Source organism: Acanthisitta chloris, unplaced genomic scaffold (genome assembly GCF_000695815.1).
Source record: "Acanthisitta chloris isolate BGI_N310 unplaced genomic scaffold, ASM69581v1 scaffold1876, whole genome shotgun sequence".
NCBI lineage: Eukaryota > Metazoa > Chordata > Aves > Passeriformes > Acanthisittidae > Acanthisitta > Acanthisitta chloris.
In genome coordinates this window covers 269,997-284,331 of record NW_008677582.1, presented here as the reverse complement: position 1 = coordinate 284,331, position 14,335 = coordinate 269,997, and the positions used below count along the sequence as shown (strand labels likewise).

General features: G+C 39.0%; 1 protein-coding gene across 1 annotated transcript in view; it reads left to right on the top strand.

The window, feature by feature from the left end:
• LOC103803981 (RNA-binding motif, single-stranded-interacting protein 3) overlaps positions 1–14,335 on the top strand; it is a 341,464-nt gene that overhangs the window by 188,495 nt on the left and 138,634 nt on the right. The window contains exon 4 of the mRNA XM_009076562.1: positions 7,052–7,209. Coding sequence (XP_009074810.1) covers positions 7,052–7,209 — 158 coding nt within the window. The remainder of the gene's footprint in view (positions 1–7,051; positions 7,210–14,335) is intronic.

Sequence of the window (14,335 nt, the reverse complement as noted above, 5' to 3'; positions counted from 1 at the left end):
TGTTTGTTCCTTCTTTTTATAAAAAAATGTCATCATGTGAACTATCCTTGAAAGCAGGGCTGTTATCACTTAATTCAAATCAGTGTATCTTCATTGGCAGGAAAGGCACCACACTAACATATATAGGCAAAGTCTCCATCCCCAGCCACTGCACCATACAACACCCTCTCTCACTCAGTGAGAAGGAGAAAAAGGGTTTCCTGCCATCATTTCACTGATACCAGTAGGTGATGGAGTTTGGGGTGACCTTCTCTTAACTTGCATACCACTAGCCCATATTCATCCTATTTGACAGTGATAACCTCTCCAAATGTTAGCTGAAAACGTTAGGTATTGGAACTGAGGTTAAGCACCTGAATTATAAATTCAGTGGCTCACTCTGTCTGAAAACCATGCATCTTTTACATATGTGAAAAAAATAGGCCACATTAATGTGGAAGAGCAGCAGGAACAAATGGAATAATAATATAAAACTGGGGGATAAGTCTTCATTCAGACTTTTGGTGTGTGTATCCAATCAAATGCACATCAAATCAGCTTTTAAATGAATGTCTGTTTCAGATATCCTGGAAAGTTCTCATGATCTGCAGTGCTAAAAAAGTAAATACTAAAAAATAAAACAACAAGAAGAGTTATCGAATGTGAATCTACTGAGAGAAAGCATTATATACTTCCTCTAAATTTCATTTAAGCTCAGTGGCTTGTACAGAATCCAGTTTAGAAATAATTTAATAAACTGAAGATGAGACTGATGCTACCATACAACTACAGTTTTCAAAACAGTGAACAAACACTGGAAAATTTATGAAATAGCACATAAATGTTTCCATTTAAATGATCTGGTTTCATTTAAAGGGTTCCACATAATTGGCTTTGTCTATAAAAAGCGTGACTATTTTTATCTTGAAGGGAGACAGAAGTTTAACCCAGATCTTTAAAGGAGGGAAGGAGTTACTTGCATAGACTGAAGATCTGAGCAGAGATGAACTAGTTTGGGGAAAATACTGAGGATGATTTGAACCCAGGTCTAAGATGTATGGAAAGACAGGGCCATCCTTCTAAAGGTGAGCTGTAATATTGATCTGTGTCAGTGTTAATATGATGAAGTCTCGATTTATTAAAGACAAGAATGGCATGTGATCTGTTAATATGATGAAGTCTCGATTTATTACAGACAAGAATAGCATGTGATCCATTAATATAAATATTGATTATATCTTTAAAAAAGAGCTCAGTATCTCAAATCAATTCACATGCAAAGTTATATTCCCAGAATAAGTTTGGAAGATGGAAAAAGAAATTGTTCAAACTCATAATCAGTGCTTAGTTTCCTAGAGTGAACTGCTCTAAGGAGAAATAAATTAGGTTAAATAAAAAGAAGTGGTACATAAGGTTCCCAGATAAACCAAACACACTTGGTTTCCAGCCCTACTGAGATTATAGATAACAAGAAGTTTGAGTTCCTTTTGGGAAAAAATAGCATAGCCAAAAACTGGCCACCCCTCCCTACACATGTGTCTTTAAAGAATGCATTACTAAATGTACTGCATACAGAGCTCATGCAAACACCTTTTTTTAATTGTTCTTTCAGCTTTTCATGTGTTGCTTCCAAAGATTATGTCAAGATGGGAGGGAAAATCCCATCTGAACGTTGTCCTTTCTTTCAGAAGTGTCTGGGAGGGTCCAGCAAAGTGAAGAGCAAACATGGAGTTGCAGCACGCCCTCCGCTGGGGTTTTTTTCTGTTTCAAATGCTGTTGTGTAGTGCATTTCAAATCCTCTGCATTATAAACTTCTTTTGCCTCCCTGGCACCGGCCTTGGGAGCTGAGTGACTGGCCCAGTTCTTGCTAAAAGGCAGTGACAAAATTTCTGGCTGTTTCCCCACTACAACTGTTTCTGACTGCTGAACTCCAGAGCCTTGCAGCAGGATGCCTGCTGCTGCCTGCTGGAGGTGGTCTGAGTTAACCGAAAACCTGGGTTTGACCTACTGTTAGTTGGCAGTATTCACAATTTAAAACTTTCCCAGCTGCGTTTTTTGACCTCTTTGGTAGTGTCTATCATGAACATCCCCAGCCAGAACGGCCCAACTACAACATATGCAAGCAGTCAATACCCCTGGAGCCCACAGGCCACGGCAGCTGAGCTACAATGTTGGTGATACAGGCTGGGGTGGGAGCAAAGGGAGTTGCAAAATGCCCTGCACTTGTCTGCAAAGGAACTTAAATTGACTTAATACCTTTACTTTTTTTTGTTGGCTCATTTTGTGGCACTCTGTATACCCACACAGACCGGCACACGCCAGGACCTCAGAAGGAGCTTAGCCTAGGGTGCTAGGCTGTGCCAGGATTTCATGGGGTTGGGACTGCCTGCATGAGTTCATCCCTGTTTCTTTGGGACTGCAGTGCAATTGCAAACTGTGCTTGGAAAATGTGACCCTCCTTGGGCTGTCAAATAGGAGATCTGGGCTAAAATGAGCTTCAGTGAGGACAGCCAGGCGCAGGGTTTGATTGTGCCGTGAGATTTTGCTCGCAAGTTTGCATGCCTTGAGCATGATCCTTCTGCAGTTGGCACACACAGCAGGTTCCACAGCTGCCTTATCACAACTTGGCCTGGTCTTATACCCATTATTTATCCACATTTGGCACACAGGGTCTGGGAAAGGCAGAGAAGCTGTGCTGCCACACTGCAGCGAGCCCTCCACTACTCCCAGCAGCTCCTCCTCCTATGAACCTCCAGGATGGTAGCCAGCTGCAGTGGCTGGCCCTGTTCCAGTTGGGGAGGCCCTTCTCACATGGGGAATTAAACCCAAGAGGCCACTGTGCTTTGGGAAGACTGTCAATGGGTGTGTCATTTCCCTGCAATGCAGGGCCAGCATAGTGTGTCTCCTGTGGTGTGGAGGTTTAAATTTCTTCACTGAAAGGATGGTCAAAGATTGGAACAGGCTGCCCAGGACAGTGGTGGAATCACCATCCCTGGAAGTGTTCAAAAACCATGTAGATGTGGTACTTAGAGACACGTTTTAGTGGTGTACCTGTCAATGTTAGATTAATGGTTGAACTTGACGATCTTGGAGGTCTCTTCTAACCTTAATGTTCCTATGAAATCAGGACCTGCAAAGCCCAGGCTCTTCTTGGCTGGTGGCCCCACTGTGGTGGCTCCAAGTCACCAGCTGTAGGGCGTCTGCGGCACGGTGCTGTTGGAGATGTTTGTGTTGAGTGTGTGGCTTTCTGCCACCTCACCCTTTCCAAACTATTGGGGGCATAAAAGGAAAACGTAGTTCTGAAGTAACCCTCGGCGTCAAATGAATGACTTTCAGCTCTCTCATTGATGACTTATCAGTTGGAGCAGTTTGGAAATGGAGACAATAATAAATGGGATTTCAGCATCCCAAGGTGGGAAGTAGCATTTTTCCATGTCTAGTGAAAAGCCATAGTAAAAGTTAAATGAACCAGAGGGAGCCTGAGCCATGCTGTTTGGATCCAGACACCACCATTGCCACCAGTCTTGCAACCCTGGGAGGTGATCCTTCACTGAAGGCAGAAACGTGGCTGTCAACTAGTTAGAATTATGAAAGGCTAGTAGTTCGTGGAGTGCTTGGACTTGGGATTCTGGTTAGGCTTAACTTGTCAACAAGTAGGCACATTTTGACCAGCAGGACACTTATCTTTGAAACTGAAAAGCTCTGCAGTGGTACTGGGATGGGAAGTTTGAGGAATCTGCGATGAAAGTTTGGGCAAAATGAGAGGCACGTGTCAGCATCTCCATGCTGAAGAGGGGATCTCTGCACAACTGAAAGAGATCACAAGAAACCTTAGTGCCAGGGCCTGGGAGTGGGACCAAGCCTGAGAAACAGGGGCTCATGAGGGTAGGTGGCAGTGGGGTTTGACTGCACGATGACACGGCAGCTGCCTTTCACTGCTCCTTTAAAGCCTGCTCAGATCCCTGCTGCCTCACCATGAAGATATTTCATCTTGTTTCAGTTTGTTTTGTGATATATGGCTTCTATGGAGTGATATTTCTCTGTAAGAGAGAAAGGAGTATTTCTCTAAATGTTATATATGTATAGTAAGGAAAAATAATGTGGATTTTTTTCCATTCTTAGAAAACACTGTTGTGTTGTGGAGGTAGCATGAGTGGCCTCATCTGTCTTTCTCTACTTGCAGTTCTTGTTTATCACGCTGATAAAAGATAGGCTTGGCAAATCCTTGTGAGAGAGTGACTATGGCCTGCGAGTCTTTCATTCATCCTCAGAGTGTAGCTAACTTTTCACGGATATTTAAAACAATGCATTTAATCTCTAGCACAGTTAAAAGGCTTATGTGTTCCTGGTTCAGAAATGAGACACATTGGCAACAGTTCTTATTTATTTTATTTTTCTGCCCCAGCTTGAAAACTGAGTAGTCAAAAGAAAAGTTCTCATTTTAATATTCTGTGGGACTGAGTTGTTTCTGTGAAAGCAGAGGCTGTTGTGCTTTTACTGATGCATAACTCTACTTTCCCAGGTTAGGTTGGCCTTTGGCTACAGGGATCTCATCTGCATATTTTTTTCTAAATATTAAGAAGGGATGACAGTCCCTGAGCACTGATTGGTGGATTAATAAAAGTTCTTAACCAATGAATGGGTAGAAGTTTGCCTAACAATGGGATTAGTTTGGAAGAACCATGGCTATTAGAGTTGCAAGCCTTTCTGCTTCTATTTGCTTCTCAAATGCCTCTGCTTTACCTGCCTTTATTGCTCAGGCTTTCAAAGCACTTTATGACAATCAAGATGCTTCCAAACTCCTGCATCTTTCTTTTTTTATTTTTGTTGTGGCCTGGGGGGTGGGAGGGCAACAATCAATAAAACTTAAATTGTTTGCATATAGAAAAGGGTAAAAATGTGGTGGAATAAAAAAAGGAGAAAGAAGATGGTTTGGGTTTTTGTTTGCTTGCTTTTCCCAAAGCTAAAAGTGTGATCTGAAGTTCATATTCCTTTCTTTTCTTGCCTACCTTCCCTCCAGGACTGTGTGATTTTTCTCACGTTGTCGATACTGTACCAGTTCTGAGCCTTCACTAACATCTTTTGGTTGCTGGAGAGGAACTAGCTTTTGGATCTGTGTAAATGTAAATTGATGTGAGAGGAAGGAAGATGACTGCAGGGAAAGATAACTGGAAAGGGAAAGAATGTTTTCCTAGATTAGAGGTTTGTAACTTCAGTTCAATTTGTAGTAAGTTCACTGTTCATGTGTGTGGTGTTCTTCTCCTCTACCCCTTACTATAAGATGTGGTAATAACTGAGTATATTTTTATGGACAGCTACTTGAAAACATGCCTACTTTGTTCTTTTATGTATGATTTGTAAAATAGTGGAGAATTCCATGTGCATAGTAATGTGTTGTTTCATAGGGTGCTGATTATGGAGATGCAAAGCTAGAATGCAGTGGGCATGAAGCAGTATGTGCAAAGGCAAGGCTTCGCAGCTCTTAGGTCAGAATTCAACTTATCCAGTAAAACAGTATTACACACCTCCTGAATCTGGACCTTTTTGAGGTATCCATTTGCAGTTTTTTGTCTCATCCAAAAGGGCTAAACTTTCACTTGAGCCTGGGGCAGGAGAAGTGAAAACTTCCTTTGGCTTCTGATTCTTGTCCCTGAAAAGATGGGGTGTGTGAATTGCAGCTTGAAACAATTTCTTCCATTTTTGAGGCCTTAAATGTGCAAGGCAGTGATGGAGGAGACATCTTGGTTCTGTCCTGTCTTCATACATCTTCTAAAAACAGGATGCATGATTCTTTGTGTTTGACAGGCACATCCTCACTGATTTTAATGGAGTGTAATTTGAAACTAGTTTAGTTAAACCAGGGCAGATGTCTGCAGGACTGTGTGTAATTTCATAACAGTGTAAGGTTGTGGTGCTGCTGCAAGATTATTAACCTGTGTTTAGGACAAGTCATGCAGTCCTAAACTACTGTTGTACAAATTAATTCTGCTATTTAAAATGTGTAATCAGAAGAATCAAAAAATCTGTCTCAGAGAACTCGGTAAGGTATTGTCAGGATTACTGTGCAGTATAAAGATTGTATCTGATATTTTAGGTTATTAAACATTAGCTAAAATTATGTAGCCAGGCCTGATCCCAATCAGGCTTGTACTGGCAGGTGATGAGATATTATGTAAAGCTTGTATCAATGAAGATGGACAGAGCCATGAAAACTTTCAAGGCCTTAACTAGTTTGTCTGTAGACAAGGTTTTTGTTTACTGCTTTAATACACTTATTTTATGTATGGCATCTATGTCTCTTTCATGTTTCTTTACAGTAGCTCGACAAGCAACAATAGGAGTTGAAATAGTTGCTCAAATAGAAAGTTTAGCCTAAAAATCTGAAATAGAACAAGAAAGTTGTCTTCAAATTTGTTTTCTCGATTATTCATTCTAGAGACTTTGTTTTGGAAGATATTTTAATTCAGTCTGAGAATAAACATGTTAACTATCTCACCAGGACCTTAAGCTGTACTGCAGAACTCCCTTCTCCCCCACTCCCCACTCAGTTAGGTCTTGTTGCTTATTATTAAGAAAGATATTTTTTGATGGGAAAAAAGTGAAAAGATAGTATGAAAAGTGCTCTGTGTTTTCAACCAACCTTGCTCATGATGAATGGGTTGAATGTGAAGTGTGCAGGCTGGAAAGCACATCTGCTTAAAATATGTGTTGAGTTCTCATTCTATATTTATGTTAACAGTGAGCACATTTGTGGAAATCATGTTTTCTTCACAATCTCTTTGCTAAATTAAGACACAAATCCAAGAACACTTGTGCATGAGAGTAATTTTCTATAAGTGAGTAGTGTCACTGAGTTCAATAAGAGCAATCACGCTCAGAATTAAGCACATGCATGAGATTTTGCAGAAATTTGGCAAATATGTTGCCGTCATGAATAGATTGCCCAGCTTTGCTTCTAGTGCGGCTATAAATTCTTGGCTTGGTCCTATTATGAGTAGTCCTCATTGTATGAGCCATAAACTATTCTATTGTGCTAAGCCTAACTGAGGATATTTCTCTTATTTTGTCATAGCAACAAGAGCAAGATCCCACAAATCTATACATCTCAAATTTACCTGTTTCCATGGATGAGCAGGAACTGGAGAATATGCTGAAACCCTTTGGACATGTCATTTCCACCAGAATATTAAGAGATGCTAATGGAGTCAGCAGAGGAGTCGGCTTTGCCAGGTGAAACCTTTACTCTTATTTTGATTCATGCACATTTTTTGGCTTTGGTCCTCTGCAGTTGCTGTCTATTCCATAGCTCTGAAGTCTCACAGCTATGGAAAATACAGAGCTGTGCCTTTATCAGATTGTATGACCTTTCTACCAAACTGAAGAGCGGCAATGCAGAAGAATGTTCATTTCATTGCTCTAAAAAAGTCAATTCATTGTATGTAGGTATATGTAAATATACCATATATCCATGCAGTGTCAAGCTCAGATAATAATAAATGTCCTACAGCGAAAAGCACACGCTTGGTAAGACACCAAGGAGTGTGCTTAGGAGGCCCTGGGGTGACATAGCTGTGGCCTTTCAGTACCTGAAGGGTCCTACAAGAAATCCAGAGAGGAACTAGATGATCTTTAAGGTCCCTTCCAACCCAAACCGTTCTATTCAACTGTAGAAATATTTAGCAAAGATTTTTTCAACAAGAAAAAGTAAATTTAGCAATTGGAAGAGCAAAGGGTAGGAACTATAACTGAATAAACATGTCTTTCTTGAAAGCTGCAGGGAACTGCAACTATGAGAAGAGCTTAAGAAGGAATATTTGCATATAACAAGCCCTGACGGAGTAGTCAGATATTTTAGACAGAATGGGCAACATATTATTACCATGTACTTCATTGTCAGTACAGATAGACAAGTTTCCATGTTTACTCTCAGGGAGTATTTACATAGATTCTCTTCAGCTTGAAACATACTTAAATCAAATAGTTTTCTTTTGAAAAGCCAAGGAATAGAGAGCTATATATAGAAAGGTATTGAAAAAGCAAATAATAAGAGAAATTTGCAATTCTGCTGTAAATCAGTCTTCTGCTTCAAAAGAAAAGGCAGAAAAAAATCCCAAATCATTGTTTCTACAGAATATTCATAACATTGTGCGTTGTAGAGGAGGCAAAATGACTTAGTCATCTTGCAGATTTCTTTGAAATACATCATATCTTGGTATATCATGGCACTTCTGTTAGTGTCATAACACCACTGATTGAAATGAGGTAGTGAGTGTATGATAAAAAGTTAGCTTGCAAGATAAGTGACATTGTAGTGTTACCTTTGTCCTTGATGTGAAAGATCATCATGCACAAAGAATGTTAAGATAATGTTGCCTGAATTCAAATGGAAAAAGGCAAAACATTTATGCTGAAAGATGACACATTGTTCTTACATATTCTGGCAGATAATAACATGAATTTTTCTAATGCACTAAATATAGATTAATCTAACTCATGGATCAAGTCATATTTTTTTTAATTTGACTTAGTTGGTGAAAAATGTATTTAATTATGTAGCGTATTTCAAGAACCCTTAATGAGTTGTGTAACTCACCACACAAACAACTGTGGGGCAAAACCTTCTCTTCATCAAAGTATACAGCAGATCTCTCACTGACTTGAGCATGGTCAGAGTTAATCCAGGAATTTAGAACCATACTTGAATGGTAACTCTTGTTTTTGCAGAATTATCAATACAAGACTTAATTGCATGACCACTTGACCTCCTTTTTGTAATAAAGTACTATTTGGCATCTTTCTCCTGCATGTCAATCCATATATATTAATTTGTTTAGCTTTGCTTGTACTCATGAAGGTTTCTTTCTAGTGTACCTACAGCTTGAGCACACTGTGAGTGGTTCCAAATATGGTACAGATAGGGGATAGCAGCTGGATTTCCAGTCCAGATAAGATTTTAGAAGTTCAGATCAGCAACCCAGGTGGCATTCCTAGCTATTATACCTTCTGACCTAGGGCCTTTCATCACAGTATGTCTTGTCTGCATGTGGAATGTGCCAAGCTGCCTAGCACAGCTTTTAACTGAGCCACACAAGCAGGGAAGAATAAGTTAAATTTGCACACACTAAAATGATGCAGCATCCAGCAATTTTGAAATTTGATGTTTCAAAGTTATTAATTAAGCTCTATGATGATTAAAAATCACTTTTTGAGTCTGTCCAATTATGTGAATAGTCAATCTCAAAATAAGTATATTCAAAAAGCAATCAGAAGACTTAAGGTAGGCAGCTATTGTCAGATTATTCTCCTAAATGGGTATGATTAGCAGTTTTATAGTACTGCAGGTGGATACTTAATCATTATAACCTGGATAACTTCAAATGTTCTTGGATCAAAATTATCTGAGTAATGTCTAGCCACATTGGAGTTCAGCCTCCTTTAAAGTATGAGCGTACAAAACTAGCTCTGAGTGAATGTTAAACCGTGAAAGCATTTCCTCTCTTTTACGTCCCTCAAAAGCAACTGAACAGATTTTCCCAAAACTTTCCACAGCATTTCACTGTGGCCTGAGCCAACTGTGCCTGGGTATACCCCAGGGGAGATTTTGGGGAGGTGAATTATGAACAAGGGGCCAGAGAAGGGAAGTTTGAGAATCCAACTGTGGCTCCACACAAGTCCATCCAATTGAAAGGGAATTGCTGTAACCTCTGGACACCCACCTTTGCCTCACCTCTGGCCCATGCTTTGTACTTCAAGGCCATGCTACCTGGCTTCAGGCTCTCTGTGGGAGCTGGCATTCCACGGGGCTCATGTTGCTGTTGTCATTTGGCAGTGTGTTTTTCTGCTGACACTAGCAAGCAGAAGCTGGGAATAAACACAGCCTATCCTAGAGCAGAGAGAGAAATGAGAAGTAGGAGGGGGAAGAAATACTTACTAGAAGAAGGATATTGGAAAACGAAGGCACTGTGGATAAGGAGCTTTGAGTTCACTCTGTTGTAAGATTGTATGTCGAAAGAGGGAGTGACACAGTATTGCCCTTGCACAGAATTTCATCACAGGACTTAAATTCATAGGTGTTACTCTTAAATCCCTGTTGCTGGGAGTCATCTAATAACTTCAGCATCTGATCTTTCATTTTAAAAGTGTAAGTGGATTCCTTAGAGCTTAGAACAAAACCATAGTCCTTCATCCTAAAAAAAAAAAAAAGGCAAAGGGGAAAAAAGCCACAGAAACTGGATTTGAAGACTTATTTCACGATATAATTTTAAAGCTGATCTCTTATGAGTTTGGCAGAAAGGACATTAGCAGTGTTGTTGATGATATGATTAAAAAGGAGATCAGAGGTAGTAAGTGAGAAGGTCTTTGAGGGAGACTAGAATTACTGGATAGGGAAAGGTACTGAAAGCATGGAGGGAAATATTTTTCCTCATCCTGAAGTTGTGTTGCCTGAAAAGAGGTAACTATGTGCTGGAAGACGTGGCTTTCTACAGGCCACAAATGATGAGTTCCAGATGTTAAGGTGTGAGAAGACAAAGAAATGACACAATCATAGTGAATCTGAAGCAGTGACACTGTTTTGCTAAATGAAAGGCGGAATATTTAGAGGGAGATTTCTGAGGATCAGTGATGATGCTACTTTGGAGGCAGAAAAGTGTCAGTAGCACCAGGGGATAAAGAACTTCCCAGCAGTTTAAGGATGCATTTGTGAAGAAGGAAAAGGCTTTGTTCTTCCTTATTCAAGGGTTTAATTGAAGGCAGTTGAAAAGGTGCTATAAATTTAGCTTGAACAAATCCATCATCTGGGACGCTAGTACAGGCTTAGATATTATGAGGATCATTCCTACTTTCAGTCAGAAGAATGATCTGTCACATCCTACATCTTACCCAGGAAATTGCTTTATAATTGAATATCTCAAATGAAACTGGAAATCCCAAACATGCACCAAAGACTTTGTGTGATATCTGTAAAATATTCCAGTGCCTGTGGTGATAAATTTCCTTTGATAGGCCTCCCTGGAAAAGGCTCACAGCAGCACTGCAGGGTTCTGGAGAGGTCTGTATAAGGATGCATCTCCAAGACCCTCACATTTCCATCTGGTGTTGCAACATGGACTAAATTTTAGTAGACTTAGTACATTCCTAGGAAACTGACAGGCATGGAGTTGCACTTTTGCAGACTCCAGAGAGGGACAGGTAGGTTGGGATCCCTGGTCAAATATCAGTTGGATTCTGACAGATGAGAATGGATATGAAGCTCTGAAAGTTGATGAGCAAGGAACAAGTAAAGTAAGGAGCCATCACGTAATTTGCCTGAGCAATTTTCATAATCCAAGCTTCAGATACTGTGAGTTTAATTGAAGAACTCTTGGGACATGGAAAAGGGAGCGAGGAGACATTGGGATATATCTTGGGGAGGGACTTAGCTGATACCACTGTAGCAATGAAATGAAAATTGCATTTTATAACCCCACAGTAAATGCCCTTCAAGTATTATCTAAGTGTCCTCTCTATAGAGATAGTAGTATTAATACTGCCATACATACATGTACCACACCCAGGTGAACAGCCAAATAAGCATTTTATTGGTCCTTTCAAATTATAAAGTGCAAAGAAAGAGTTAGAAGCCACTAACTTTTTTTATTTTGTTTGCTGTCTTGTAACTTAAAACGACCTTGCAAGATTCACCCCCCAAGCAACATTTTACAACGAAGTCATAAGCTTCTGAAAACAGAAATTTATGATGGAAATGCTGACAGTCAGACAGTCAAGTATTGCACTGCTGGCGGGCACCAGTATAATACTTAACCTGAGACTGTGAAGACAGTAGCATAAATCAGCCTGGGTCTAGGTGGAAATGACTGTGTGTTCATACTATTCTTTTCCAGTAACATGAGAAAATTTGTCCAACACAAACTGTCATAAAAGAATGTTATGATGCTGTTCCCAGCAAAGGACCAAAGTCAAGAGATTCTCAATCAGCTGTTGTCTCAGAGCAAAAGTACACGTCAGGGAGGTGCTTCCGTCCCTTCATGACCTAATGGGGTGGTCTGCAGTGAGGCATTTAAACACTGCTGTTGGGAGTTTAGGCTTCATCCTCATCTTTTCCTTACCTTATTCTTCTGGAATAGTTTCCAATGGGTTGCTTTTCTTTGCCTACAAATATTTTTTACTAAACTTATCTCCTGCTTGTTCATGTTTTACATGTCTTAAATTTAGTCTTGGGAAGCAATATTCAACTCAGCAGCTGAAAGGGAGCAACAGAAAATGGGAGACGAGATTTTGAGCCCTCACAGGATCATTATTTTATTTATAGAAGTTTTGCATGGATTTCAGTAGAAATGGATGTGCCCCGGATTCCACTTAAGTAAGATGAGAGAGCCAAGCCTTAATTTGTAAGTTCTTTTCCTCGAAAGAGGTTATGCATCTTTCAGGGTTATTCAAGTTAACGTAGCTGTCATTTAGTCATATTGGATTTCTTCTGAACCAAAGAGGTGTCTCTGTGGAGAGCACTGCAGATACAGATACTGTAGTGCAGAGATACTTGGGCTGCTCAAAATGGTCACCTTGGTATAACAGGTCATGCTGTAAGGTATAGAATGGACCATATCCCCAGAGAAGAGGAGTGGTTTCTATAGATTTTGTATATTCATCTGAGATAAGAAACAACCTCCTGTTGTTCAGGCAAACAGGTGAAGAATATACAGGCAAGACATGCTGCAAAAAAATATAATTTGTGAGTGATAAGGAGACTTTGTCAAAATAAATCTCTTTCTAGGCTGTAAGTGACAAAGAGAACAGTTTTTTTCCAGCATAAACATCTTGAAGCAATTGCTTACCAGCTGAAAAGTTGGGGGGAGAAGATACCAAAGTTACAGGGGAGAAGAACATCACAGGTTGCAGCCATACGAGGGTCTTGAAAGCCTGGAATCAAATTAGCAAAATAAATTAAAAAATTAGTGAACATGTTTCCATAGAAGGATGAAGCGCAGAACATAAGGAGGTGCTAAGATACCTCGTGCTATGCAAAACTATCTTGTAGCTTCAGGGTATTTGAGACCTGAAGATCATTTTCCCTAACCTCTTTTGTATCATGGGCAGTTGAAATACTTCCAGTTACCTAATATTGAGATAATACTTGTCTTTTACTAAAATATGACATTCAGAAGTGATTTTAAGACATCAGCCAGAAAAACAAGAGCCACCTCTTTTCTGTCTAATGTCTGCAGTGGATCATCTTCTGTGCAGTTAAATGTTTCTGCCTAATTTCTCTTCAAATTTATCTAGTTCTTGTCACAACTTTCTCAGCAAGATTAAAGAACTAATTACTACCTAGTTTATTCTATCTGCAAAGGTATTTATACATTGCTATCAGACTGCCCTTCTAGTCATCTTTTTGATATGCTAGAGAAATTGAGTTCTCTGGTGTGCGTTCTAACTATGGCCTCTGTTCTTTGGACTTCCTCACCATATAATATTGCTACTACCTACTTACTTCCATCTTTGCAAACATTGTCCTCCAAGATTTATTTTTTCTGCTTTTATAAATATAAGTGTTATTCCTATGTTGATCATAACATAAATGTGGTACTAACAATTTAATCTTTAAATCTTTACTCTGGGTATAAAAGAATATAGTCCTGATTCTGATTTGCATTATTATTATTATTATTATTAAGCAAAGTGACTATAGGGTATATGTAAACTGAACCCACATTTTTCACTAACTGGTAATTACATAGTACTGAATATTTCTCAGGTAATAATTATGTAATCATCATGTTATTCCCTATATATAAATTTTTATAAAGTTGTTTCTTGACACTGCGTCAATCTTTATAATAAGCATGTATAAGAGCTTTAGTTCTTATGAAAAAAATCTATTTTCACTTCTTTTCTTTTTCTCTTTTCTTTTCTTTTCTTTTCCTTTTCTTTTCTTTTCTTTTCTTTTCTTTTCTTTTCTTTTCTTTTCTTTTCTTTTCTTTTCTTTTCTTTTCTTTTCTTTTCTTTTCTTTTCTTTTCTTTTCTTTTCTTTTCTTTTCTTTTCTTTTCTTTTCTTTTCTTTTCTTTTCTTTTCTTTTCTTTTCTTTTCTTTTCTTTTCTTTTCTTTTCTTTTCTTTTCTTTTCTTTTCTTTTCTTTTCTTTTCCCATTTTTCATGGTAAGCATTCCCTCTTACAACAAGACATAATGACTGCTTTAGTGTCACTATGGGCTGTAAAGAGAGTAATATAAAGTTTCTAAGTAATCTAAAATAAATATTTAATAGCAAGGTGTGAACATGAAATTATTTGGTTCTGATACTTGCTTAAGCACTCACTGTTGTTTGGGTTTTTTTGTCTTTTACTAAACATATTGAAATAT